Below are 27053 nucleotides of genomic sequence, written 5' to 3'. Positions count from 1 at the left end.
TCTAGCTCTAGGAACCTAGAAAAACTGTTATTCAAAATTGTGAGATGTTCCCCAGTGTGTACTTTTCCAACATTAATGAGATGTTGAGCAATAAAAGGAATGCATGTCAAGTTGTAACTGATAATGGACAATGATTTACTTCCACTGACTTTACCAGTTTATCTCTCTCAGGAAAATATTTAGTGTATATTTTCATTAGTATGGTATTCTCAGAAGAGCAGGGAAATTGAGGCTATTTAATGTCTCTTGGAAGAATGCTTTCAACTGCTGAGAATGGAGGGGAAAAGCCATGGAAGCAATTTGCTACTGAATTTCTTCATAATTACGGGGTTACAACACATGCAAAAACAATGAGTCTCCTTTTGAAATTTTACATGGGTGAAAGGTGAAGACCAAACTGAATTGGGTCACTTGTTTATTCTGATGATGATGACAAGCTTGAATATAGAATGATCAAGTAAAGCCAAGAGCCACATTGACATAAATGAAAATTAAAACAACCCAAATTGCAGAAAAGCCTAAAATGATTCAGAGTCTTCCTTATTCAGAAATAGTTTCTGAAGATTCTGGTAGCACCAGTGAAAATTGATTAAAAAAATCAGTACAGCTTTAATTATCCCCATAGTTATTAATGCCCAGGGTCTATTTAGTGCTCATAATGATAGCAACTTGTTTATCTTGGAAAGCTGTCAATAAGTTAATCTTTGATAATATACAATAAACTAAGCTGAGTTCATGTTTGCTGTTACAGGAATAAGGTTTTTGAAGAAGACATTACAAAGGTGTATAACTGACTTCTTAACCCACTGATGTTCTTTACTGCACACAGACAGACAATTCCAGCTGAAATTAGAACCTCTTTGTCACAGAGGTGATAAATGAACCATCATGACCAGTCCAATGTCCTGCACAGACTGAAGGGTGTCACAGAACATGCCCACACGGGTTTCTTTACAAATGTAAAGATGCTATTGGCAGAAGAATGAGAATCATAATCTTTGTGAGCATAAGACTCATCATTGTTTTATAACAACTTTTTTTCTAGGTTTTTAGAGACAAAATATTAACTTCAGTCTCCTTGATTCACTGTTATTTCCAACACTTCATTTCCTCTCTTAGCACTCTAGGACTCCATATATTATCTCTTGTCCAAACACCTCAGCCAAAAGTAGTCTACACATTTGTCTACAAATGAATGTGAAGAACAGGAGAACATAGCCATTGTCTTCATCAGATGGACACAACACTAAAGCATTGGTTGAAAAAGTTGTTTCTATAATGCTAAGGGAGTAAAGTCCAGAACAAGGTCACTAGTTCTTAGGAGACTAAGAGGAGACCTCATGGCTGTCTCCAGCTTCCTCACAAGGGGAGGACAAGGAGCAGGTGCTGAACTTTTCTCTTTAGTGACCAACAACAGAACCTGAGGGAATGGCAGGAAGATGTGCCAGAGGAGGTTTAGGTTGGACATTAGGAAAAAGTGTTCAAGAAGAGACTGGACAACTCCCTCAGACACATGGTGTGAACTGTGGGGTTGTCATATGCAGGGACAGGACTTGGACTCGATGATCCTTGTGGGTCTCTTCTATGATTCTATGGTTGTCCATGTCACTTAAGTGTTAACATGGTCCCTGTTGTGCCTGTGTGCCTTCTCAGGCACAGTGTGAGGGATAGACAGGGCTCTTCCTAATAGGTATTATGGACGAAATACACCAGGTTCCCTCCATCTCTAATGCTCCTCAGGGCTATCCCAGCAGACTTCGCCTCCTAACCACTCTTCAAGCCACTCTGTGGGAGTGCAACCCATATCCTCAGCTTCATGCTATGAAAGTACTTCTATAATGGCTGCAGCACGTGATTTCAAACACTTTTAACTGAAAAAGTCAGTATTTGTTTCAATACAAAATTAAATATCTGATCTTCCACAGAGCATTATCATCTAAATTTGCCTGCCCATTAGGGAATGTTCAAGTAAGCTACAACTGCCTTGATTACTTCCACCCTCTGCAGTTCAGATCTCATCACTTCAATATTTTGAAGGCACTAGATATGAGTTCCTAAAAGCACTGTGAGTCAGCAAACTCTTATACTTCCTTTGGGAAGATGATCTAGATTTACAGTGCTACAAACAAGAACAAAGCCTGGCAGCCTGGGTCTAACTTATATGCTGACTTCTTATAATGAATTTTTTAGGACATAAGTGCGTTACATTCGTTCTTTTGGTTTTAATTTTGTAAAGCAGGTTCAAGTCTGATAAGAAAAGACAGGAGTCACTTTGTGTTCAGATAGGTTTAAATTGTAGGTGTCTTCCTCTCGGGGATGAAGAAGCAGGTTTTACCAGCTTTTACAGAGTAAGTACTTGGAATCTCTATATAGTCAACAGAGAGGCATCTCTGAGGGCCTCCATGAAGATTTTCTGCACCTGAATCAATCCCATTGGTTCTTCAGAGAAGCTCAGTAAAGATTTATTAGTGACACTAGAGAACTGGGAAATTCAGTGAGTGCTTCAGAGTAACATTGAGAGTTTTGTAACCAAACCTAGTGTTAAATCCAGGTCTCTGGGAGCCAAATTACTTCTGTACAAGATCTTCCTTCTTCATCAGTGTGAAGACCAGAATCTAGATTAAAAGGTAATCTACGTAGAACTGTAACGATAATTAGTGGTAAGAATATGTCTTGAGAACACCTTCCAGGTGATCAAATCAGACTGAGAACTCATCAGCATTGCTGAACAGAAGAGAACACCATTTGAGGCTGAAAATTGGTATCTGTTATGAATCAGAGAATTAGTATATCCTTCTAGACAAAATATAATGGCAGAATGCCCAGTTTGTCATGGTGAACAAAATGATCTAATAGGATTCTTTCACCCTTAATTTTAAAAAGTCAATTATCTACCTTAACAAGATTTTTTTTTTTTTACAAGGACCAACAATAATGATGATGGATATACCCTTCTCACGGGGATTTTTTGTAATTTACATATATAACATTTTTCATAATGTTAACAGTATTCAGAAATATACTGAAAAGGTAATGGAAGCATGTCTAGATCTGTTTCTCATGTAAACAAGTGGAGTGCAAATATACATAGGATGATTACAGTAGCTTAAGTGGCTTTTATCATAATATCATTTAGACCTTTTTTCATGTGCTCTAGGGTTATTTTTAAAAATCTGTCGTCTAAGAAGACAAATCACTTCTTGGGAGCTTTTCAGCCATTCAATTAAGAGATACCCATCCCTCCCAAAAGCCCTGCAGCTGTTCTAGTAAAAAACTTTAAGGCCAAGAGATTATAAATATCAGGAATAATACTGCAATGATTTGATCTAAAGTGTATTTGTTTACTTGTTAGGATTCATTACATTCCCTAAAATGTAGTTCTTAAAAACTATAATAGGAACTTATTTGAGTAGCAGCTCAAAAGGCAAAGAACTCAATTCTCTTCTTTCATCCAAAATATATTTGTTTTCCATTTTGTGATATGAAGTATGAAATGAAGCCTGAAACACAAAGATTAAAACATCCAACTATAACAAAAATGTCACCTTTCTCAATATACTGTTTCCTGTTTCTTCCGATCCCCAAATTTCTTTCTCACAGTAGTATCTCTATTTCTATGCACAGATCTCTGGGCCAGAGGTTGATTTCTCATCTATGGAAAAAAAACAGTGCTATAGAGTCTGAGTACATTCCTACTGTAATTTGCTTTACTTGTCTACATGTACATATACCCACCAGTCATGCAACAAGATGGTCAAACAGTATGCAAATAAATCCCTTTTTCCAGAAAATTCAGCCTAGCAGTAATTGTGGGCTTGTGGGAATAACTCTGTCATAGGAATTGACCTAATCAGAGCCTAAAGCAAAAAGCAAACATTCCTTTTGCCTACACAGTTCCCTCTCCTCCAACTATCCTACGCACACCCTTGCACAACTCAGAAGCAATAAGGCAGCCTCCCGAAGGCAAATGCTCCTCATGTGTTTAAAGAAAGAACTGGGAGACTAGCACTGTTCCAACCCACAACTGTAAATGCTGTGTTCGCAACACGATCAATAGCAAAGACAGAAAATGAAACCAGGAGGAATTCCTGGAGCGTGCTGTATCAAGAGGCTGAAAAGAAGTTTTCTCAAAATGGGAAATTCACGTAAGGTTTCAGAGTTCAGAGATGCATTAAAGCTACTGAAATACAAAAGCAAAAATGGTTCCTAAGGTGGCAACGCCATGAGATGATTTTGACAGTAATTTCTTCATTATGACATTGGTTATTTAGAACAAGATACGTGTCATTCTCAAGATGTAAATCATATGCTGAAAACAGAAGATAGAGTTCATTTTCCTGTATTAGTCTGCTTGTGATTTTTGAGAACAGGCTTTCTACTAAGCCTGCCATTTGTCTCGCTAGATGTAAATAACGAGATTAAAACTTCAAGGACTCCATCCTCAGCCAGAATGTATTTGCGTACAAGAATGAAGGCTTTGGCCTAAACTATTCAAAAGCCCATTTGTTTTAAAAATTCAAACAATTTTAATATTTTAATATTCCCCCTCGGGTTATTGAGAAAAATCAGATTTAATACTCACCAAGCATCTGATTTATATAAATATCTTATAAACTTTAATACTGGTGCCTATGTGCACTTAAGAGCCACATGGGATATGAGAACAGGGAAAAGTTGCTTGGAAAGTTAGTGGGAAAAGATCTGGTTTCTTAGTTATAAAGCCATAAAGGGCATGCATTTAAAATTACATATTTTAATATTTCACATAACCTACGCTGGATGCTGCAGAAAACGAGCACGTTGGTTCTGAGCTTGTTGATTGTATAATAACAAATCCAGGTGGGGGGCCTTAGCTGCGTGCTCAGGCACTGTGTGGTCATATGTGCATACTGAGGACTGAGGAAAAATCACCCTTCTGAACTTTGTGACCACTCCTGCTTTGTCTATTACTTATATCTCTCATCTGCAGGATTTACCATCAAGGAGTGTAACTGGGATGTTGGTCAGATCCATGTCAGTGGAGTCTCTTGCTCTCTGACACTGGAAAAACAGAAATTCACTTGAACTCGTCACCTGACCTGGACAAAATTCAGCCCTGCGTAGAGGATTAATATGAAGTCAATGTACTGCGTAAGTTCCAGTTAAATCTTCAAAATAAGCGGCAGGCTGGGGAATGTAGGAAGGAAGCCATGGGGATGGAGGCAAGAGGAAGCAGAGAGCAGGGCAAAGTGACAGCATGCCAGGCAGGGCTCAGCGGCAGCCATCCTGCACAATCCCTGAGGATGCGATCTGTCCTGGTGCTCCCCCAGACTTGGAGAGGAGATCCCAGGGGTGGTCGAGGGCTTTCGGCTGGTCCCCAGGAGAGCCCCTGCGAGGTCTGGGAGGGAGGTAAATAGGGAGCTGACATAAGGGCTGGCTGCTGGGGAGAGCAACACAGCGTGAGCTGAGGAAGGAGCTCAAACCTATACCATTATCTGATGTAATCTTTTACTGTATTATTTCACTTTATTTTAAAAGGTTCTTTTTTCCATGGTAGACCCTGTCATTTTATGCTGTGTGAACTGAAGGGAGAATTCAACGCCTTGTGGTAAAAGTGCCTTTGACCCAAGAGTGAGAAGGCAAATAGCTGCAAAATGCTGATAGCTGCAAGATGTGATGGGAGTCAAATCCCATAGCAGTGGTTCTACCCATACAAACCCCTGCCTATGTTCAGACCGACACTGGGACCTGATGTCTCTTTGGAAACTAAATGCATTTAAAGCAAGGCAAAAGAAACGGACTCCTATCACAGAACAAGCGTATCCGCAGATGGCGCTGTACTGATACAGCTACCCTGGAGCTGCGATACAACAGTAACTGGTTAAGTTTTCCCGTGATGACAAGCCCTCAACTTGATGCTCCCTCTGGAGCGCTCATGGCTGGGAGGCATAGAGAGCCAGTGGGGAGGCCCATGGAAAAGCAGGAGCAAGGGGAAGCCTCTGCACCATGTCCTCCGCCTCCTTCCACTCGTCTCAAGTAATGCCGATGTAGTGGCCAGGACCAGTTGATACTGTTTGGCAGAAGGATGGCAGTCCCCTGGGTCTGCCAGCTGTGAATGCACCTTCAGTAGCAACAGATCCAGGGCAGGGGCAAAGCTGTAGTAATCACAGCGGTAACCACAGCTGCAGGGCAGGGGTGGAGGGGGGAATCGCAGAATCCCCCAAAATGAAAAGGGGCTTAAAAAGTTATTTAGTTCGCTCTCATCTCCCCATTTTGAAGGTAGGATCATATTAAAGTCTACTTACAATAGATGTTTCCATCCCAGTCCTTAAGGAATTTCTAATTATAGATACTGCAGTCTCCGTAGTTATTTATTTCTGCCTTGCTTTAGTCTTTCCTATTAGACTTTTTTTTTTCCCAATATACCACACAAATTGGGTGATTTAAGCTCATCATTTCTGCTTTTACCCACAGCAGACACAGAAGCACTTTTCCCCTTCCTTGCTGAGGAAGCTTTGATGTGTTTGAGGCCTCTAGGATGATTTCAGAAGCCTCTTCTCCTCAAGACTGGGAACAGCAGGCAGATGGCAAATGAATTATGCAGAAAGCTTACGTATTTGTCCATCACATCCAAGTCTGTAAATGTAACACAGATATAACATCAGGATAGTCCATCAGGCAAAAAGCCACCTACTACTTGGGTACTAGGGACCGTGGTTTTAATAGTGAAATTGAGCAAATGATAAAATGAGAAGAATCCAATAATTTTATTGAACTCTGTGCTACAGAATTGACCTTAATCTGCTTCATAGAATTTCTCTATTTCTTGCAGTGGAATAGTGGTTTATGAACTGTAATTTCTTAACCCAAGTTTTAATGTATATTTTCCAACAGATATGTTTATTGATTTAATCTTCAATAGAAGTAAGCATTGAACAAAGGGAATCTGTTTTGGTCTGAAAAGCATACCTGGGCATTCCTTTAATGAACCTTATGATCATTACTCATCTATCTCAGCTCATCCCTGAACAATATGGAAATTGATCGATGACATTAATTATACCAAATTTATTAACAGGCATTTGTAAAACAAACACAGCAAAACATCTACAGCATTTCCCATTCTCTTCTCCTCACTTGTAATTCTTTTTGTTCATGCTTTAGTGTAGTTTCTTGAGAAATTTCAACCTCCTCTTTAATTTAACTCTTCTTACAAGTGCTCCAAATATATCAAGAAATGATACAGGAAAGTCTTAAGTATTTGTCCTGTGTGTATTTTCCCAGAACAATGACTAAAGAGGCTGGTGATGGCAATGCTTAGTGCTGATAAACTATTGCTCCCTGTGTGGTTTTGTATGTGCCACTCTTGCTAGAGCCAGGTAGGAAGATGGAAGAGGGAAGAGGTGATTAGGCCATTGGCCAAGCCTTTTGCCCCGTAAGAGTGTTTTATCGATAGAAAATCTCTCGATTATTCTCAAAAACAGGCAAAATATTAATTTGTTGTTGCTGCTCGGGAGGTCAGATGTGGCTATGTACACTGCACACTGAGACCTAGGTGGATCCCTGCTAACTGAATCATCAAACTGAAGTTTCGTACACAGACAACAGAGAAATACAGGACCCTTCTCCAAAGCGTAACATGGAAATCACTCTCTAATTGCCCATTAGCTTAATTGAGGAATTAAATGCAATTTTATTCCTAACTTTGTCACTTCAGCTAACCCAAAGCTCTAAATATGGAGACCTAAAAAAGGAATTTAAAGAATATAATCTAAAGATGCTATTGAGGCCCTCAGTCTACAGTGATACCAACAACTTTTTCCTGCATATCTCGTTTCAATTCCTGCCCAGAGCTTTACTATGCTGACTTAAACTGCAGCTTACCAGTTGAACTGATATCTCTACTACATTGTATTTAGGATACAACACCATAATCCAACAATTTTATTCTAGAGTAATGTTATTTTGAGCAGCATAAGCAGATAAACAATTCTGGAACAAAGGAAAACAAAAACTGTTTTAAAGAAAATTCCCCTCTTTCTAGGAAGAAATAGAGAGAAGAAATGCACGTGCCAATTACATAAGCCATTAAACATTTTCTATACATTGTCAACAAGTAATATAATTGGGCTTGACAATGTAGCTTCAAAACCTGAGACTAATTCAATACAAGCAGGAGATCTGTCAGGGAGTATGGAGTTTCTCACAGAGAGGTCACCTCGGAAGTGCTCCATGTTGACAATAACCCAAAGTCATTACCACCTGGCAATCAGTTCAATGACCTGTGCAAGATAGATGGATGGTCTCCGCTCAGTTTCCAGTTGTGAGGAGGCCACAGTGGGGAAATATAAATTATAATTAACAGTAATTGGCAGCTACACCAGCAAGGCCTTGGGTGCTTCCCTGAGAGCTAGACATGGATGGGAAGAGCACCTTCAATGGGTGGTTGCAGATGCAGAGCTTGCACCTGGCTGGCTGTGCTGTGCTGATCTTACAGTAAACTAAACAGTAATGTCTGCACAATTTATTTGCAAATGCAAAATTTTAAGTATTATTATTTATTTCTATTTACAGCATTTACTTCTCATCATCCTGAGTACCTGCATGGCATTTTTATTAAAAAAAAAAAAATTAAAAATAAGATAAATTATCAGCTTCATGAAGAAATCCTCATTTTACATATTCCTACAATGTAATGGCAAAAAAGAGCAAATTCAATCACCTGTCCTAAAAGAAATATGACACAGACTCACAAACCTGACAGGGAATTCAGTTTGTAAAAGCATTACTGAGATAATGTGAGTCACATTGTTTTTGTAGCTGGGATATTGCACTGTGCTGTTGAGCCAGCTGCAGTCAGACTGCACTTGGACAGCAGATGGTGTCCTACTGTAACACTAAGCTACGGTGCTCAAAGAGGAATCTTAAACCAGCCTTTAAAATACTCTCCAATTTCCATTTAATTACTTTAATTGGCTTTATAGGCTACGGAATAAAAATGATGGATCTGTTTAAACATTAGGCTGAATTAAAAAGTTTACTGTGTCAAAAGCAGTGACAGAGGTCCCATTTCTGAGAGTATTTTCCAGTATTTAAAGGAACTTTTGAAAAATGTGATCATACCACTTAGGTGCCTGACCAGTCCTTTTCAAAGGCACCATGAGCAAATAAGAGTTAAGAATCCCTCTGAGGATCAGAGGAGTCAGATGCCTCACACTTAACTGTGCCTTTGAAAATTTCCTCCTTGAAGTGTGTGTTATCTTCATATAATAATGAGAAATTTAAACTTACAGTTGTTCTGGTGAAGGCAATGCAAAGGGAAAGGACCATATTTTCTTCTGTGTTGTATAATATCGTGTGCAGTGTGCATCTGGTCCCCATTGGAGCTCTCAGATACCAACGTAGTACAATTAAAAATCCATAGGTATTAAATTTATCCCTGATAAATGATATGCTGCTGCTGTGAAACTAAATCTAAAGGAAATATTTTAATGCTTTCAGTCTGTATCCAAAGCCATTTTTCCTTGTATGGTTGTTTTTTCCCTGATCTCTGGGACCTGCAGAAGCTCCCAGTACTTTGTGACTAACGAGGTGAACTGGATGCTGAACAGAAATCTGTTACATTAAGAAGCTACAAGTCTGTTGATGCCACTGGATTTCAGGAAGAATGTAGGTAAAAGTGAGAGGTGCTTCGAGGCCATCAAAGTGTTACACAGAACCTGACTCGTGACTAAGCCCAGTCTAAAAACACTCCACCAGCGATTCCCCTTTCACATCATTTACTGAATCGCAGCTGTGGTCACCGCAGGGTCTGATGCATTGCCGAGCAGGCTGGTGTGACTCAGCTCAGGGTTATCTGGAGTTTGCAAGCCTAGATTGAATTTACTGTCACTGCGAGGGCAAAATTTGTTGGGAACAGTTTTGTCATTCATAATGAGAGGTGATTAAATCTCTGCCTGCTGGAGCAGATAATCATCATCTTGTACAGCCAAACCCAGGCTGGGGCAAGAGGAGTCATAAATGGCATTATTAGCACGATCATCACTGAATCACATTTTTCCCTTTTCACAAAGACCCTTGTAAAATTATTCTCTCTTCTGCTGCTTTCATAAGAGAATAATTGTTCCTGTAGCCCCAAGTTATGGGAGTAGTCTCACTGATTTTGGTGAGATTCTTCATATGAGAAAGCACTCTTGACCTTATCCTTTAGAGAAATAGTATAGTAGCAGACGTATGAATAAGTGGTTTTCAGAAAAATGTTTTTATTTTCTTCATCCTTCCAGATATGACAGAGGATTTAGAGATCAATATTCTCCAAAAACATTTGCATAACCTCTGCAAAAGCAATAAAATGATGAAACTCAGAATCTGCAAATTGTGGTGATTTGTAGTGCTTTGATTTATAGCCCTGTTGGGTTCAGAGTGAATGATTTCTACAGAGACCAGTCCCTCTAATCGGAATTTTACAAGAAACGGATGTGCTAAAAGAAACAGAAAGCTAACAGGGCTTCTGGTTACATTTTCAGCCTGATTTATAGAGCTGTAAAACTCTGTGTATCAGGGAGCTGACACCAATTTCTAGAGAGCTGTGAACATTTGTTTTCATCTGATTTTCCTGCAGAGTTTCTCGGTCCACTTTATTCACAAAAGACCCCAGTGAAAACCATGTCAGGTGTTAGAGAGTGTGGGGTGCTGGTGTCACCAGTATGCTGGCAGCAAAGGAGGACCAGTTTTGCAGCTGAGCAAAAAGAAACTAGTCCTGGAAATGTCTGTTTTGGGGACAGAAGTGTACTTTTAAGGAGTCAAGAGTGGAAATGGAGCTGAGGTGGGAGCAGGCATTACTAGGGCTGAAATGGCTAAGAGAGGTCTGGTCTGGCATGGTGAGGGATGCTGTAAAACTGAGCAGTTCCCCAGCTGAAGGTAAACAGGTGGAGAAGACAGAAAGCCAAGCCTGGTGTTGCAGTGGCCACATCACTGCAGCATGACCACAGCCCTTGCACCTGTTGACAGAGACAAATGCCACCTGCGTGTGAACACATCCCAATAACAGAGGAGAAAGATTGTGAGAAGAGGGACATCTAGAGAGAAACAACAGGGAATGAAACATGTTTGGGAAGCGCAAACCCATCAAAGCTGCAGCTTTGATTGGTGTCCATGGCATGAGAACATGGTAAGATGGACCAGATGGGCAGAGAAGCATCCAGGTGCCTTGAGCAGAGAGGGAGTGGCAGGACAAGTGCCATGGCCAGGTTCCCCTGGAGACCCCACCAGGGCTGGGCTGCAGATGAGGACACAGACCAAGATACAGTGCGCATGGCCACTCACAACAGTAAAATCACTCAAGGAGAACTGAAACAAACCACACCAGCACATCCACCAAGCCAAGAGTGATGTCCAAGACAGGCAGGAGAGAAAGCAGATGGGAGCAGGGTAGGGCATGGTCAGGCACAAGGACTGGAAGAGGAGAGACGTGAATGAACATTGAGGTCATGAGTGGGTAGATCACCAGGGACTGTCTTCCTGGATGTGGGCTGTGATTCACATCCATCTGTCTCTGTGAGGATGCCGAACCATTCGACCTCCACAGCTCACATCTTGCCAGTTATGCCCCTTCTTATAGCTAGAAATGTATAGAAATGTTTGGCTTGTATTTTCATGCCCAACATTAAAATGATGTAACAGTTACAACAAAATAATCTGGTGTCTCTTTTGAGCAGATAACGTGTTCCCTTCTAGAAAACAAATCACATATCAATCACAGGTTATTATGTGTGCTGAAACTAAATGTATCCTGTCCAAAGAGAGTTGCAGGTAATTATAGTGGAAAAGAAAACAGAAAATTACTTTAAACCGGGACTTTTAAGACTAGTGCATATCCAGATCTAAGGCCCAGATCCAACCAACCACTTGTTGTGTTCCAGGACACTTAGCTGGATTGGGGACAGGCACTACCGTGTCCAGTTGGCAAAGGTTTTAGGATCAAAGCCTGAGGTATTTATGTGTCGGCTGACAGACTAGCAGAAAATGGCAGCTTCTGCTGACACAGCATTTAAGAAAATGTTCTTACCTTGTTATGCTGTTTAAAGAAATCCTATCAGTTTCTGCATTATATCAAATTATTTAATATATTATTTTATAAAATAGTTTAGTAGTATGTCCATGCTATTTTGGTTTTAGAGTGCCAAATTAAAAAACAGTTATTAATCAATAAACCAAGGTACATTTTATTGCACTAATACGTGCAGCTTTAAAAATTTATTACCACTTTCCAAGGATTTACTTCCTTTATTTAAAAAAATATGTATTGATATCTTAAATTAATTATAAAGATCAAACTTACATGGAGGGGCCCCGATCCAGCAAACACATATGCTTATGGGCAATTTAACTGCATGAGTAACTTCATAGAATTCAGTGGGTGAGAGAGAATCTGTGATCCGTGGAGCTCCTAATGCCGGTAAAGTTATTCATGGGCACAACTGTTTGCAGGACTGGAGCCAAATATAACACATATACAAATTCCCGTCTAGAAGAAAAGGCAAATGAATACATAGTAAAAAGCAATTACACATTATTGAATATTCTAACAACTATATATTAAATAATAAGTGCATGAACACAAATATGGGCTTGAAGATGCACAGGGTCTACCTATAATTGACAGATAATAAATAGAGAGGTAGAAGGAAATGGAGAGGTGAAATGAACACAGTGCAACTCTCTTCATGTCTGAGTTTCTCTCTAATTGAGTTGTTTCTTAGAGGCAATAAATATATAAAGGAAATATGGAAACCAAAAAAAAAAACAAAGCGGGGGGGGTTGCATGTGACTACCACCTTTTGGACACTGAATGCAGGTGTTAATACTGTCTAAAGAGCACTTCTTTGGTCTCTCAAAATGTTTTAGGGCACCTAGGGTAGATGCTTAGATGTGATCAGTAAGTGAGAAGTAGGCACCTCTAAAGATTAAGTTTAAAAAAGCCTTGTACCACACTCAGGACCCTGAAATTATCTGTACATTTAATATCAGATGACCACTAGCTATAACATTAAAACAAAGCCAGGTTTCCCCTATCGCTTGTTCTCTCTGTGATCCCCGCAGCTGCGTACTGCACGCTGAAGAGGGACACAGCTCCTGTGGGGAGAAGGGGGGCAATGACCTCAGCAGGGGAAGAGGACATTGTTCTGGGAGGCGGGTACATTGGGTTTGAACTCTTCAGGAAACCATGGACAGGAACCCGCTTGCTCTCAGCTGGGCTTCTGTGCCCTTTTCCAGCCATATTTTTTTGAGTAGTGCTGACTGACCTGCCTGATACTTGAATTCAATGTTTCCCAGGGACTGAGTGAGGAGGGAGTGCCTCCACACCTTCACTTGGAGATGAGCTTCCTTGGGAGTCAGTTATGTAGCTGCTTAGTTTCTGGCTTTTAGGAGGTGCAGTCCTACATTAGAGCACCAGCTGGCTCTAGATAGCAGAGAGCGTGCCAAATTGTTCTCTGAGATTTAGACACCTGCAGTTTACCTGTGCTCCAGGAGAAGCAGAATCCAAGTGGTCAACAGCTCTCCCACAATGGTGAAGCCCTGCAGCTCGGAGGGACTGGATAATTCCCTTTTTGACCCGTCCTCCTTATTAAAACGTGCACTAACACCTCAGTTCCCCTAGGCCAGGCTGTGGAAGCATTAAGTTCTCCTTACGAATTGCCAATAAAGTAGGTGGTTTGCAAATATTTGTGTTCTTGCACTTATTTTGCCCATATGAAATAAATGCTGCTGCCAGGCACAATACAATGCACCCAGTGTCTTCAGCAGTGTTCTTTCTGCTGTTCAGTGCAAACTGCATCTTTAGGGATGTGTTTCTTGTTCTTTACCTTCCTGCCCCCGACCTGTGCTTTGGCAGTCTCTACATGGAAGATGTTGTGACCGCCCACAATATACTAACTTCAGATCCACTGCATGCTAGCTGGCTATTTTTCCTTTGCATTTTTCCTCCTCTGGCTGTGCTTGGCTGTCGTAAATCCTGCTCATCTCCTGCAAATACTTCTACTCTGGATGCTACTACAGTATGGTAGGAATATTACAAAAGGTGCAATTATTTTGACAGGCCTTTCTTCCTGGAGCACATCCAGGATTCGCACTGCTGATGACTGGGTCTTTTGTTCCTATACGTAATATATAAAGTATACAAATGCTTGCTTTCTGTTTACACAGAAGGAAAGGAATATGAACATGCTTTAGCAATCCCTTAAAACAAATGACACTATTCATATCAACGAAGAGTTTCACAAAAGGACAAGTAACACTCTTTTCTTGGTGGCATTGTCACCTTACAAAGTTCAGTCCACTGTGGCTTTCTAACCGCACCTCCCTTAGAACCTCCATTTTGCCACCACAACCATTAGCAAGACTGTATCTCTAAATCTCATCAGGCAACTGATCTAGGTTTAAAAATACTGTAAAATGGTTTAGGACACACAGCCAAGAGAGCTTTTTATCACATAAGGGGAGAAGTGAGGAACGGGGATAATTAGGAACAGATAAGCCAATACCACCTCTAAAGGATTCAAAATATGAAGCCACATCACCAGGCATAATACAACTATTATCATAGGTGCATCAGGTGCTTGTAAACTGCCTGAACATGCACATATCTGCATAAGCAGTGGTGCTACTGAGTTTATATTCAGATTAAACTCTCACAGAGGATGCAGGGAGCTCAGCCTGAAGGGAGCGGGCAGTAGAGATAAGGGTTAATCACAGCTGGAACAGAGAAGAACCGTATTGCTTTCTATTAGATCACCCAAAATAGTGCCCCTTCTGGGGTTTTTTTTTCCCTTTAAGCAAGGATTGCTCTACTGTTTTTTTGAATGTGAGCTAACTTTGCTTATCAGTACCCAAAAAGCTAGTCCCTGCAGGGTCCCCACTGACAAATACTGCCAGGCAGTCATGCCCTTTCCTCTGCTCTGAATACAGCAATTAGAGAGATGCAATTTTCCAGTAGTGCTTGACAGCCTACATCAAAGGCACAGAAACTGTTTCTGGACATTGAAAAGATAAAATTCTAATACTAACTGATGCCTCCTTCAGTTTTTATTGCAGTTCAATGTAAACAGATGCTGCTGGTTTTGAAAGTATATGTTCAGATCTGTCAGAGTATATATATTGTAGTGGCGATATCTACTGTAGTAAACACTGATATTTTCCGTCATGTGTATGTACTTGATTCAGTCATCTCTATGACATTGGCTGTATATGCGCTTATGCATTCACAGATGTCTGTCTTTACGTGTACATGCATACAAATACAAACACATGCATATGAATTAAATGGAAACTGTAACCCAATCTTAGCCAGGGTTTTAAATTAATCATAATACATGCACACACTTACAAACATCAGGCTATATTTAACTTTCACATAGGCGGTGTAGAACTATTATCTTCTGTGGAGCTCTACAGTTTATGAGTCAGACCCAAAGCCTGTTAGTTACCCAGTGGAAAGATGACACTGACTTTATTGAGCTTTGGACCAGACCCGAAGCCAATGGTTAATTGTCTCGTAGAATATAACTTTCCCTTCCAGCAAACTGAAAATAAACTGAGATTCTAATTCCAATAACTCTCTATAAGTTTTTCCAAACAAATTCCTTATGGAATGGAAGTGCCCATTCTTTTTCTGGCGATTTTTCAATGCTTTCGCATTTCTTTGTTTTGAAAATTGATTCCATCATGTTAAACATTATGAAAGCTTGAAAAAGATCACAGTCTCCAACTATCCAAAGTAAAATTCTCATACATACATACAAAGCTCAGAAATAAATGTCATTAGAAACTTCAAACTTGGTTGGTATTAAAGCCATCTTTGAGGAAGGGAAAACAATTCACATTTAAAGAAATTCAGCCTGGTGTTTTAGAAAGTAAGAATAGTTTAAGCTTACACATCCATCTCAGCTTTCTCATTTTATTATATGCCCTGTACAACTTTCTATTTTCTTTCCAGGTTTTTTGACTTGGATTGATTTTGAGTCTGTTCTTGAAAGTTACAATTATTTAGAGGTAAAGTTAACATGCCTGCACCAAGCTTCTTGAATTAAAGGGACAGCTGTCTAAGGATCTGCATTTGAACTCTGAGCTAATAAGGCTGCTAAGTTCATCCTAAATCAAATATCATAGCTGACAGAAATGCAGTTAAAGACATTTCATTTTTAAGAAATTATTCTTAAAGAGTCTTTTGACTAAAGAGGCTGTCAGTCTGCCTCTGAATAATGTCTAAATTGAAAATCTGAGTTAAAAGCTTATGTCTAAGCTTTCTGAATGCAGATATTAGATACGCAGGTAACACGTAGGCTGTCTATAAAAAGGATATGGCTGAAGTTTTTTAGCTGTGCTAATCACTAAAAAAAGGTTGCATTTGTATTACTATTTATATTGATACAGTTGTTATTTGATACAATTGCTGCTGTGGAGACATCGTGCTGCCTTCTGGCACTACAGGCTCTCAGCTGCTGGGTGTCTTGCAGGATACTCGAGTTCAGGCTCCTGGCTAAGAGACAACCAGGAACATCTCTGCTTAGTAGCCTACAGTCTCTACATGGTCAGGTAAGTGTTTCCAGAGGTGGCAATTAATTCGAGGCAATTAGTTCTTAAAGTGTTGAAGCATTTGAAAACCACTGGATACTCTTTCTGTTCCTGTTCCAACCCCAAAGAACATACATTTTGCAAATTTTCAAAAAAATAATTTATTGTGTATTGCTTTTGTAGCCTCCTACCCAAAGAGATTATAAACAACACCACAGAAAGAAAAATCTTTGGTCAGACTGACAACATCTATGACATCCCACTGTCTCTTCTTGTGGTATACCACGGAGGCAGCTTTCACAGTAAGTCCAAAGCTCATTACGAGGTTTTTAAAAGCATTGATGGCTTTTAGTGAGTAGAGCAGGAGGAGCAAATGCTCCCGAGGACTAAGGCACACGAGCTTGGCATAACACGAGGGCAGGTCTCAGAGCCCCAGAAAAATCTCTTCCAGTCCTTTGCTGATGTAAATTGCAACAGGTCCATTGGCTTACATCTAAATGCATTTACATCGTAAAACAATCACCCCATCCTTACTTCTGTATTTGTTTTAGCTGATATTTGCATAACAATGCCCAATGCACACAAAACATTACATCAAAAGAAAGTTGTTCCTTCCCGACAGCTCGTCTTTCGGAAATCTCTTTCCCTCCATTCCTGAGAGCTTCCCCACACCACTTGCAGTCTTCCAGTTAACATAATTTTGTCACTCTTTGCTACCAGACCTCTTCCCTTCCCACTGCAGCTTTGTCTCTGTCTGGTGCATAAACAGAGCCTGAGTGACAGTGAAACCTCTAAGCAGTGTCTCCCCTGGGTGCTCTTTCTACCCTGACATTGGGCAGCAGCAGTGGTGGTCAGATCATCTTTAATATGTTAGTCACTGTATTGTGTGGTACCTCCTTCTCCACCGTACATCAAATGCACATCATGCCCTTCCCATTTCTGTGTGTCCAATAAAAAACACCTACAACAAAAGCATCCAGTCGTGCTGAAAGAACATTTAGTTTGGGCTGCATCTTTTTATGCCTAAGTCCCTGGATCTCAGTCCTGCCCAACACATATCACTCTGACCCTACTGTCCCATTGTTTGCCACAACTTTAATGGGAGTGGGCCATAGACACAAAATCACTAAATTTTTTACCATTGCTCCTACAAAACTCCCTCCCATGGTTTGTCTTACAGCTCACTGGCAACTCCTGAGTCTGTACTATTTAACTGAGTAGCTTGGATTGTTGTGGGACTGTATGCAAAGGTTTGTTTCTCTTCCACAGGCCTAAGCCAGAAGAAATGCTAAGACAGTTGTTCAAACCATCACGAGAATCAGTTGTCAGTTGCAGGGACTCTGCGCTGTGCAGCAGAGGTGAGCGGGCAGCAGGACCAGAGCTGAGTGGGCAGCAGTGCAGAGGTGAGTGGGCATCAGTGCAGAGCTGAGTGGGCAGCAGTGCAGGGGTGAGCGGGCAGCAGTGCAGGGGTGATCGGGCTGCAGTGCAGAGGTGAGCGGGCAGCAGTGCAGGGGTGATCGGGCTGCAGTGCAGAGGTGAGCGGGCTGCAGCGCAGAGGTGAGCGGGCAGCAGTGCAGAGGTGAGTGGGCAGCAGTACAGGGGTGAGCGGGCAGCAGGACCAGAGTTGAGTGGGCAGCAGTGCAGAGGTGAGCGGGCAGCAGGACCAGAGCTGAGTGGGCAGCGGTGCAGGGGTGATCGGGCAGCAGTGCAGAGGTGAGCGGGCTGCAGCACAGGGTGAGCGGTCAGCAGGACCAGAGCCGGGTGGGCAGCAGCGCAGAGTTGGCTGCAGGCACTCGCCCCCACCTCGAAGTTTTGCTCCGTGCTGCCGCTGGGTCCTCAGCTGCACCCGCTGCCCGAGATGAAAAGGACAGTTTTGCACGGTAGATTTATCGCACATTCCTGGTCACATGAGGGAGACTGTGTCCAGGTAGTTCCTCTCCCGCTCTTCCTTTAATCACTGCAGGGTGTGAACCGGATCCAGCCTGGAGGGATAAAAGATCTGCGTGATGAAGAGATACAATGGAGCGGAGTTAATGTCAACGATTTACTGTTGTAAGCAAATCACTACCCAAGTTCTCTTGTGCAGCATGTTACAATTTACTGCTCGCAGTTAAATGAGTCAGAGCTGTTGCTTCTGGTTCTGCCTCCAGCTTCTGTTGCCGCAGAACTGGACAGACAATGGGTCCGTGTTGCAGAGGGGCCTCGGGCCAGCCCCAAGGAGCCATGTGTTGCAATGCCCATTATCGCAATGCCTCATTTTAAGGCTTCCTGCTGCGGAACAGATTGCTCGGGCCAGGGACAGACACCACTGTGCTTCACCCAAGGTGTGGAGAGAGTTAAAAACTAATGAAAGGAAACTTCAGGAATCTGCACACTCCTTGGTTTAGAAAAAAATAATATATTTTAATATACATATAGTGAGACTCAGCACTGTGACAGGCAAGGAGAAAGTGTCTCTGCCACAAATCGTCTTGCAGTTAAATGCCTAAACCACATCAGCCTGTTTTTGTGGAAAGCTAGAGAGAGAGAACCACCTCATTATATCCAACAGCTCACTGGGTACAGTATATTATGTCCCAAGCAATGGGACACTTACTTGCCAGTCACCACTCTGCTGGATTTGATTTGAACAGCACTACAACCCTGAGGAGCGTCCTGGCCGCTGCTTTTTCTTGCCACGCTTTTCTGGCCATGTCTGTGTGTAATATAAAATCAAATGCATTATTAGGAGAGATGAAGAACAATAATCTCTGAGTCCCTAATAAGTTGATGATTGGGATTTTCACTTTGCCTACAAAATATCTGAGTTTGGCTGTTTACCTGGAATGAGGCAGTATCGAGGAGTTAGTGCTAAGTATCCCGTTTCTCCACGAAGGTGTCCAGGCAGTTTGTTCAACAGACCATTCACTTCCCAGATCTTTAGGAAGAAGGTCTGATGTGACTCCGGAGACTCACACAAGATGATGAGCCTGGATTTAAGCACACGATTACTACTGAGAAGCAGGCTCACCCCCTCCCCTCCGCCTGGCCTTTACAATGGGTAAGTTAGGCAGCTTTCCTGCTTTGCTTCTGGTTTCTGAAGGTTGTGTTCTCAGGCACAATTCTGAGCAGCAGGAGGCTGCTGCTGCTGTGCCTAACTCACTCGCTGAATTTAGCCTGCCCTCACTTTTGAAAACAGGTTTTGGGCTCCTAATTCACTTGAGCACTATGGAAAACGTTAGATAAAGCATTCAACAGGGCAGGAATTCGTCTTTCGAGTTAAACAGCAAATTCAGAAGGAAACCTTGAAAACACCAGAAATTCAGAACAGGCAACAAATCCACGGTTTAACCAAAGATTTGCGCAGCAGGTTTTCCCCAATAGCCGCCTTCTCTAGAGCTAAACTGGAGAAGAGCCTTCCCTTACTCTTTAACTGCCAAGACACCAGCTGCCAAGCCCTCTGCCCCGGCCCGAAGCTGGGCTGTGCTGAAGCCGAGGTTGGGCCGATGTGGCGCCGGTTCCGAGCCGGGAATCTCGGAGTCTGCACAGAGCCGGTGCCGGGCAAAGGCGGCCTGGAGGCTGCATTCGTGTGGGGATAACGGAGTCATTCCCCTCGCTTATGGAAACGAGTAGAAAAATGGCTTCTCATTGATTTTTGTGTGTGGTTCTGTGGGTGTTTTCTCCCTCCCCGTGCTCTGGCTACTGTGGGCTTTATTTCCTACCCTCCGTAGAAAGTGTCGTATCGAGGCGCTATCGCTTTCCCACGGCGCAGGATCGCCCCGTCTCCCTGTCCGTGGCGGTACATGGATGTGCTCGGGGCCCCTCTGCTTTCTCTCGTCTGTCTGCCGAGGCTCTCTAGGAGTGTGTGTGTGGAGATATGCATGGGGGGGGACGGGAAGGGGGGTATCGGCGTGACCGGGGAGGGGTGGCGGGGGAGAGAGGAGTTATTAGGAAACTTTGCTTTGGCTACCCTCTATCCTTGGGGCTGCGTGGCGCCAGCACCCTCAAGTTGAAAGGAAAACAGCCATTCTCACTTCCAACTGCCCACTGAGATCCTTAAGGCGACAAAGACACAAAAGTGAGTTTTATTTGCTGGTAAGCCAGAGGCAAGAAAAAAGAAAAGCCAATTCCCCCTTAAAAAGAGCCGACAAATCCTTTTTGCTCTTTTGTGTGAGCTTTTCCTATTCACATGGAGCGTTCATCCGTGTGATTCCCAACTTATTGTCATTACTTAGTTATTAATTGTTCTCATCTGGGTTTAATTGAGCAACCAAGGACTTTAGCCCAAGGGTCAGGGGGAAAACTTAAAGCAAAGACATGTTCAATAGGAATCCTGCGCTTCGAATATCCAACCCGAGTTGACATAATGTAAAAAAAAAAAAAAAAAAAAAAACAAAAAAAAAAACCCAAAAAACCAACAACAACAAAAAAAAAACCCCAGACAAAGCGCAGAGATGAAAGGGTCCCGGCTTGCCTGGAGCCCGGCGCCGCAGCGCCCAAAGGTGCCGGCGGAGGGGAGCGAGGCTTTCGGAAGCCAGCTCGAGGAGGTTCTCCCTGTTTAAAATCTCTTTTTTGTTGTTGTGGGGGGGTTTTTTGTTTGTTTTAAGGGCTTCTTTATAGGATAAACCTGGCCTTCTGCACGATTAGATCTTCCCCCCAAACCCGTGGTCTAATCGCGCAGAGGCTAAGTTTATCTCCAGCCTTTTTCTGCTAGAGACACAACGTGGGAAAAAGCCGGCACCGCGCTCTTCCAGTCCGGCCCGGCGTTAGGCGCTGGGGTCAGGATCACAGACACTGTCATTTGCACAGAGAAAAGAAATGATCGGAAAAGAAAGCCAGACCAAAAAGGGGAAAAAAAAAAAAAAAAAGAAAAAAAGAAAAAAAAAGGGGGGGTGTGGAATGTGGAATAAAGAAACACCAAAAAATACAAAAAAAAAAAAAAAAAAAGAAGAAACGAAAACACACCACAAAAAGCCAAAACTCATCCCAGCCCAGAAAGGACTGGGCGGCCAGGGCGGAGCGAGATGTGAGAAGAGGGGGATTAGAGTAGCGAGCTCTGGAGAAAGTGCCTGGGTTCAGGTATGTTGTTTCGTTGAGTTATTGAAAGCATCATTGATACTTAGGAGATGATAAAAGTCCCGCCTCGCCCCTAGCTACAGTCTCGCTGGAGCCACAGTGCCTGCAGAAGATTGCCTAGCCTCATTACAGCAATTATTTTCCTTCTAACTTTGCTTCAGCCTTAACGTTTTAAATTGCTGGAAATAAAAGCAGCGGGGGCTGGGGGGGGAAGACGAAAACAAAATAAAATATAGAGCCCCAAATTCTCAGCGCACTTTCTTGAGTACAAAGATAAAGCAAGAAAAAAATAAAATAAAAAGGGAAAACCAACGCTCTTCCTTACCCGAGCGATCCGCAAAACGAAATCGGGTGTAGCGGCGCACTGAGGAGGGCTCGGGGGAACAGCCGGCGGGGATACGCGACGAGGCGGCGGCGCCGGTGCTGGAGGGGTCGGCGGGCGCAGTGTTGCGCGGCGCGGAGCGGCCCGCCGCCCTCCTCCGCGGGGTGTTCGGCCGTCGCCGGCGGTTTCCACGGGTCCGTGGCGACCAGGACGGATTTCCAGCGGAGCCGGCCGCTGAGGGCTGCGGGGCGCCCGGAGCCATGGGGATGGGCAGGAGACGGCGCCGAGCAGTCCCGAGCGTTAGTCCCGCGGGTCCCGCCGGCTGCCTGCCGCGGCCCCACACCCGTCCCCAAACACGCTTGTCCTTCACACCCCATCCTCACCAGCCCGTACCCTAACATCTCCATCCTCATCACACGACCCCTCGCCTCCGGGGACAGCGCTGCCTCTGCTCCACTTTTAGTGACTTTTTCCTCTTCTCCCGCATCACCCCGACAGCGGCAGCCCCTCTACTCCCTTGCCCTCCACCCCAAAGCCCCTGATTCTCCCCCTCTCAAGCTGCCGAAGGGAGCTGTCGGACAAGCCCTTGGTCTCTTTTTAGGCTTGGCCCTGAGGTGGGGGACAAGTTACCACATCCCCGAAGCCTCCAGCAGCCATCGGGGGCTGAGGCCAAGAGCTTCCCAGCAAAGGCTGCCAGATGAGCAACATTTCTCCTGCTTGGGGCTGGAAAGCCCGGCCAGGGAAATGCCGGTCCTGAGAACATTGTGAAGGAGCAGCAGTGGGCACTTACACCCTTGGGTCAGTGGATGCAATGGGATCTGCCAGCGAGGGGCAGCTGTGGGAAAAAGGGAGGAAACCTCAGACAGCCGTGATGATGGGGCAGCTCTAGAATAAAACAGCAAGCTAAAAACCCAGCCAAGGCCTCACTGTCTGAGGCTGAAGTCTGCTGAAGAGGAGGACAAGCAGCTGGTACAGCCAGTCCCTCTCTCCTGCTCCCTGATACACAGGCAAATTTAGTCTTTCATCCCTGTCAGGGCAAGGAGCAAATAAACTGCATCGAACAGTAGCTTAAAATTAATTTATTTAACAAATATAGCTATAATATAAATGATAATAAAATTTCAAATATACAGTATATTACATAGTACACAGAGCCCCTTTCAAAGGAGCTGGTGGAAGAACAAACACAGGTAACAGATAGTGCTGTTACACAGGGATGGGAGAGGCTACTCTACACTTATGCCTCTTGACCTCGTCTTGCAGAAAGTAAGAGAAACGTCCCATCATTCAGCTCCCTTTTTGCCATTTATCTTCCACAGTTCCTTCCCCCTCGGTGAGGGGCTCTTCCCAGGCTGCCAGTGGGTTCCAGGGAAGTGGGGCAGGGCTGACCCATCACCCTGTCCAGGTAGGAGCTGGGGCAATGCCTCAGGTTTCTGCCAGCCAGAGAGCAGAACAGCTTCCAGGACTGTTAGGAGAGTGAAACAGGGCTGGACCAGGGAACCAGCATCACAGGGGGAAGCAAAGGCCAGGCAGAGCTGGACTGGAGAAGACTGTCACAGGGTCCGTGGAGAAGCCCACAGTGAGGAGCCGAGGAGCAGGGAGGGAATGTGTGCAGGGCCAACAGGAGTGGACACGGCAGCGGGATGAGCTCGGTGGGGCTCAGCTCTATGTGAGGTGGTACATGCTGTATCCCACATGCGCTGTATACAGTCCAACGGGAGCCACAGGCAGCCCTGCCCGCTGGAAAGGGCTGGAGGCGCCGTATAGAGAGGCACCGGCCACAGCCGGGCCGCCCAGCGGGAAGGAGATGCCGAAAGCAGCGGGCGGGAGCATGGGCTTGGCTGCCATCTTCAGCTTCTCCAGCTCAGCCTCCTGGAGCCGCTTGGCCTTGGCACGGCGATTCTGGAACCAGATCTTCACCTGGGTCTCAGTGAGGCTGAGCGAGCTGGAGAACTCGGCGCGCTCGGCGATGGACAGGTACTGCTTCTGCCGAAACTTCCTCTCCAGAGCCAGCAGCTGTGCCGTGGTGAAGGGCGTCCGGGGCTTCCTGTTCGTCTTGTGCTTGCGCAGGGTGCAGGCTGGTGGACTCAGCCGCCCTGCACCCAGGAGCAGTCGGAGGAGAGGGGGAGAGAGACACCTCAGTTAGCAGCGCCTGAACCCTCACACCCCGCAAAGCCCACATACTACCGCAGCTGGGGTGGAGAAAAAGGGGAAAAATAAGGGCCCACGCAAAGTGAGATGGCCCAAAAACTCCAGGGCTGTCTGGGCACGCTCAAAATTGAGGTCTCCCATTCTAGTAAAGTAAATGGGTGCTTTACTAAGGAATTAGGTTTTTCAAGGCTCCTGGGAACAAAGTTACTCGCAGTGCTTCAAGGCAAGAACCTCTCTGACTCCATGGAAAAACTCGGCATAGGACAGGAGCCAGACACTCACACCACCTCCACCGGCTGCCTTCACAGCTCCCGGCTCATACAGAGGAGGCATAAGTGAAGCAGGTGATCCTCCAAAAAAAATATACGTCCTGTCCTTTTTATTGGATTATGGGAAAAAAAATAAACAAAACGGGCTGGCTTCTTAGACTCACACCCTCTTCATTAGGCCCCCGGGAACCGGATCAGTCATGTAATTAGTTACGAGGTCTGAATTCACACTCAACCTCTATCTACCTCTCTTCACCGCTCTCCTCTTATTTAACGTTTCTAAGGGTTCACAACCTCGGTCTGTCCCAGGTTTACTTAGTAAGAACAACTTTTACTTTGCAATTTAAATAATTCAAACTACTGCGATACTCTACAAATCACTTCGGGAAACCTGATTTTTTCCAAGGGAGAGAGAAAGCAGCTCTGTTCTCAGCTCTGCTAAGAGCACCCCAAACTCGCCCCTTTCCGCGGGAGCCGGGCGCGGAGAGAGCGGGATTCGGCCGAGGGCAGGCGGCCCAGGCTCAGCACAGCCCCAGGAGAGGATTAACGGGCTTTTCTGATCTCAGTCCTCCCTCTGCTATTTTCATTATTTAAATTTATCCGTAGTTAGGCAGGAAAATATCAGTATTTGCGGCTCTTCGGAGTTTGGAGATGCAACACTTGAGACAGCAGCCGGTGAGGTAAAGCCCGAAGGCACCTCGCCTGGGAGCCCGGTCTGTGCGGGTCCTTATGAAATTAAGCCACTTTCGGAAAAAAACACTGCTGAGGCTGAGTCAGGGTTTGCGTGGCCCGTTCGAGCCCCAGGTTAAGCTAACAGGAAGGCCGAACTGCTTTTTCTTTCCCTGCCCCCTCTTGGGTTAACGTTTGGCACAAGATCTCGCCCTGGCGCGACTGCTCTTCCTTCGCCTTCGCAGCCACCCTCCGGCTCTGCCCCGGCTTCGCACGCACTTGAACCGGTTCAATATTTTGAAGTGGCCGAAGTGGCCTGGCAAAGAGCGCAAACCGCAAGGGAAAAACATGCCAGGAGGGGCCGGCCTGAGTGAAAGCGAGAGAAAATCCCCGGCCACCCTCGCAGCGTTGCCCCCGCACTGCCCGGCCCCGCGGGAAGGGTGCGGACGGCTCAGGGGAGACTCCGAGTCCGCCCGCTCCCGGCCCCTACTTACTCGGGGGAGGTGGCGAGAACCGCGGACTTTGCATCCAGGGGCTCCGCTCCTGCTTCTCGGGGCTTTCCGACTTGACGAGGACGTCTTCGGGCAGCTTGACCAGCCCCCCGACGGAGAAGTGGCCGCCGAGGGGCAGCGGGGAGGCCGGCGCCTCCGCCGTCAGGGTGCCCAGGCGGGGGCTGAGGCTGGTGCGGGCGGCCGCCCCGGCGCCCGGCGGGGGCCCGGCGCCCTCGGAGCTCTCCCTGCTCCCCGGCTTCCTGTGATCGGCCATGAGCGCCTCCACGCTGAACGGCAGAAGGGATGGGGAGACCTTGGGCTTGTCGCTCTCCTCCTCTCCGCCCATCGCCGCCGCGACGGCGAGGCCGCCGCCGGGCTTGCTGAAGGCGGATGCGGGCAGCTCGTCGCTGCGAACCCCGGTGGGCGCGGCGGTCATATCCACAGCCGGGGCCATGCAGAGTCGGCCCGTCGTCGCCACCGCAGCGCCGGGCGAGAGCGGACGCCGCGGCTCATGGGGCCGGGGGTGGCGCTGGGGGGAGGGTGGGGTGTCGGGGGGAGGGGGCGCGACCAACCGTCGGCACGCGCTCCGTCCCGCGGCGCGCGGCACCGCCTGATAAAGCGGCGCGGGGGAAGGCACCGCCCAACCAGCGCGCGGAGGGCGGGGCGGCGACACCCGATTGGCTGCGGCGGCCCCGCGAGCGGGCGGGGGGCTGGAGCCGGACGGGCCGTCGGGGCGCCCCGCGCCCCCCAGCCCCGCTCCGCGCCCCCCAGCCCCGCTCCGCGCCCCCCAGCCCCGCTCCGCGGCCCAGAACGCGGCGCAGGCGGGACACATAGCGGGGGTAGGGAAAGGTCTGGCGGGCGGAGGCTCAAAGGTCGGGGAAAAACTGTATTAATATACGAAAAAAAGCCAGTTTTGGTGGCGAAGCGCGAGGGAGCGGGCGCGAGCCGCGTTCTTCTGGAAGACCAACAAATGTCGGGCTGTCCTGAGTGTGACCTCGCAGAGGCAGCCCCTGCCTGTCCCGCAGCCTGGCTGCGCCTTGAAAAAAATTCTTTTTTTTTTGGGGGGGGGGGGTGTTTGTTTTATTTTTTAAATGAAGGCCGACCCTATGGCGTGTTCGACGTATCTCCGGATATCTGCGCGTATATACGTACACTCATACATACATACATGAACTCAAATTGTGCTACGTTTCATGGGATAGATGTGTGCGTGTCTCCAGATAATGAAATGTTCATTCACAGAAAAAGGAACATCTAAGCTTCAGACCCATTAAAGTCCCGGCTATTTTGTTTTGTAAATTTGTTTTACGACCCTTATCCCTGCGCACAGGACGGATGTGCAGTAAAACGGAGCCTGTCTCTAAAAACGTGATTGGCCGCTCGCTGAGAAAAGTTTATTGATAGCTGCAGGGCTCTAATCTCCTCGAAACACAAGAGGCTCTTGCAGTAATTTAAGGGTAATTATCTAAACGGGGAGGGACAGCGAATTCCCTTTTCTTTTAACTGGACCCAATAAAGATGAGAGATTAGGAGCATATAGATTAT

The 27053-nt window shown here is 45.3% G+C and overlaps 1 protein-coding gene and 1 long non-coding RNA gene across 2 annotated transcripts; both read right to left on the bottom strand.

Annotated features, from left to right (window-relative positions):
- Positions 1-12358: 12358 nt before the first annotated feature.
- LOC309439164 lies at positions 12359-19249 on the bottom strand. Its single transcript, XR_014183931.1, has 3 exons — positions 19148-19249; positions 18355-18533; positions 12359-12505 (listed from the first exon to the last, which is right to left on the bottom strand). It is a non-coding gene; the product is annotated as an uncharacterized lncRNA (long non-coding RNA).
- A 3742-nt stretch (positions 19250-22991) lies between these two features.
- Positions 22992-26071, bottom strand: MSX1 (msh homeobox 1). Its single transcript, XM_082051664.1, has 2 exons — positions 25512-26071; positions 22992-24024 (listed from the first exon to the last, which is right to left on the bottom strand). Exons 1-2 carry the CDS (start codon positions 25960-25962, stop codon positions 23594-23596), a joined length of 882 nt encoding a protein of 293 aa, XP_081907790.1. The 5' UTR covers positions 25963-26071; the 3' UTR covers positions 22992-23593.
- Between the last annotated feature and the right edge of the window lie 982 nt (positions 26072-27053).

This window comes from Streptopelia decaocto (genome assembly GCF_964273445.1).
Source record: "Streptopelia decaocto genome assembly, chromosome: 4".
In the NCBI taxonomy this organism is placed as follows: Eukaryota; Metazoa; Chordata; class Aves; order Columbiformes; family Columbidae; genus Streptopelia; species Streptopelia decaocto.
Note: the sequence above shows the minus strand (reverse complement) of the source record. Positions and strands in the feature narration are given on the sequence as shown.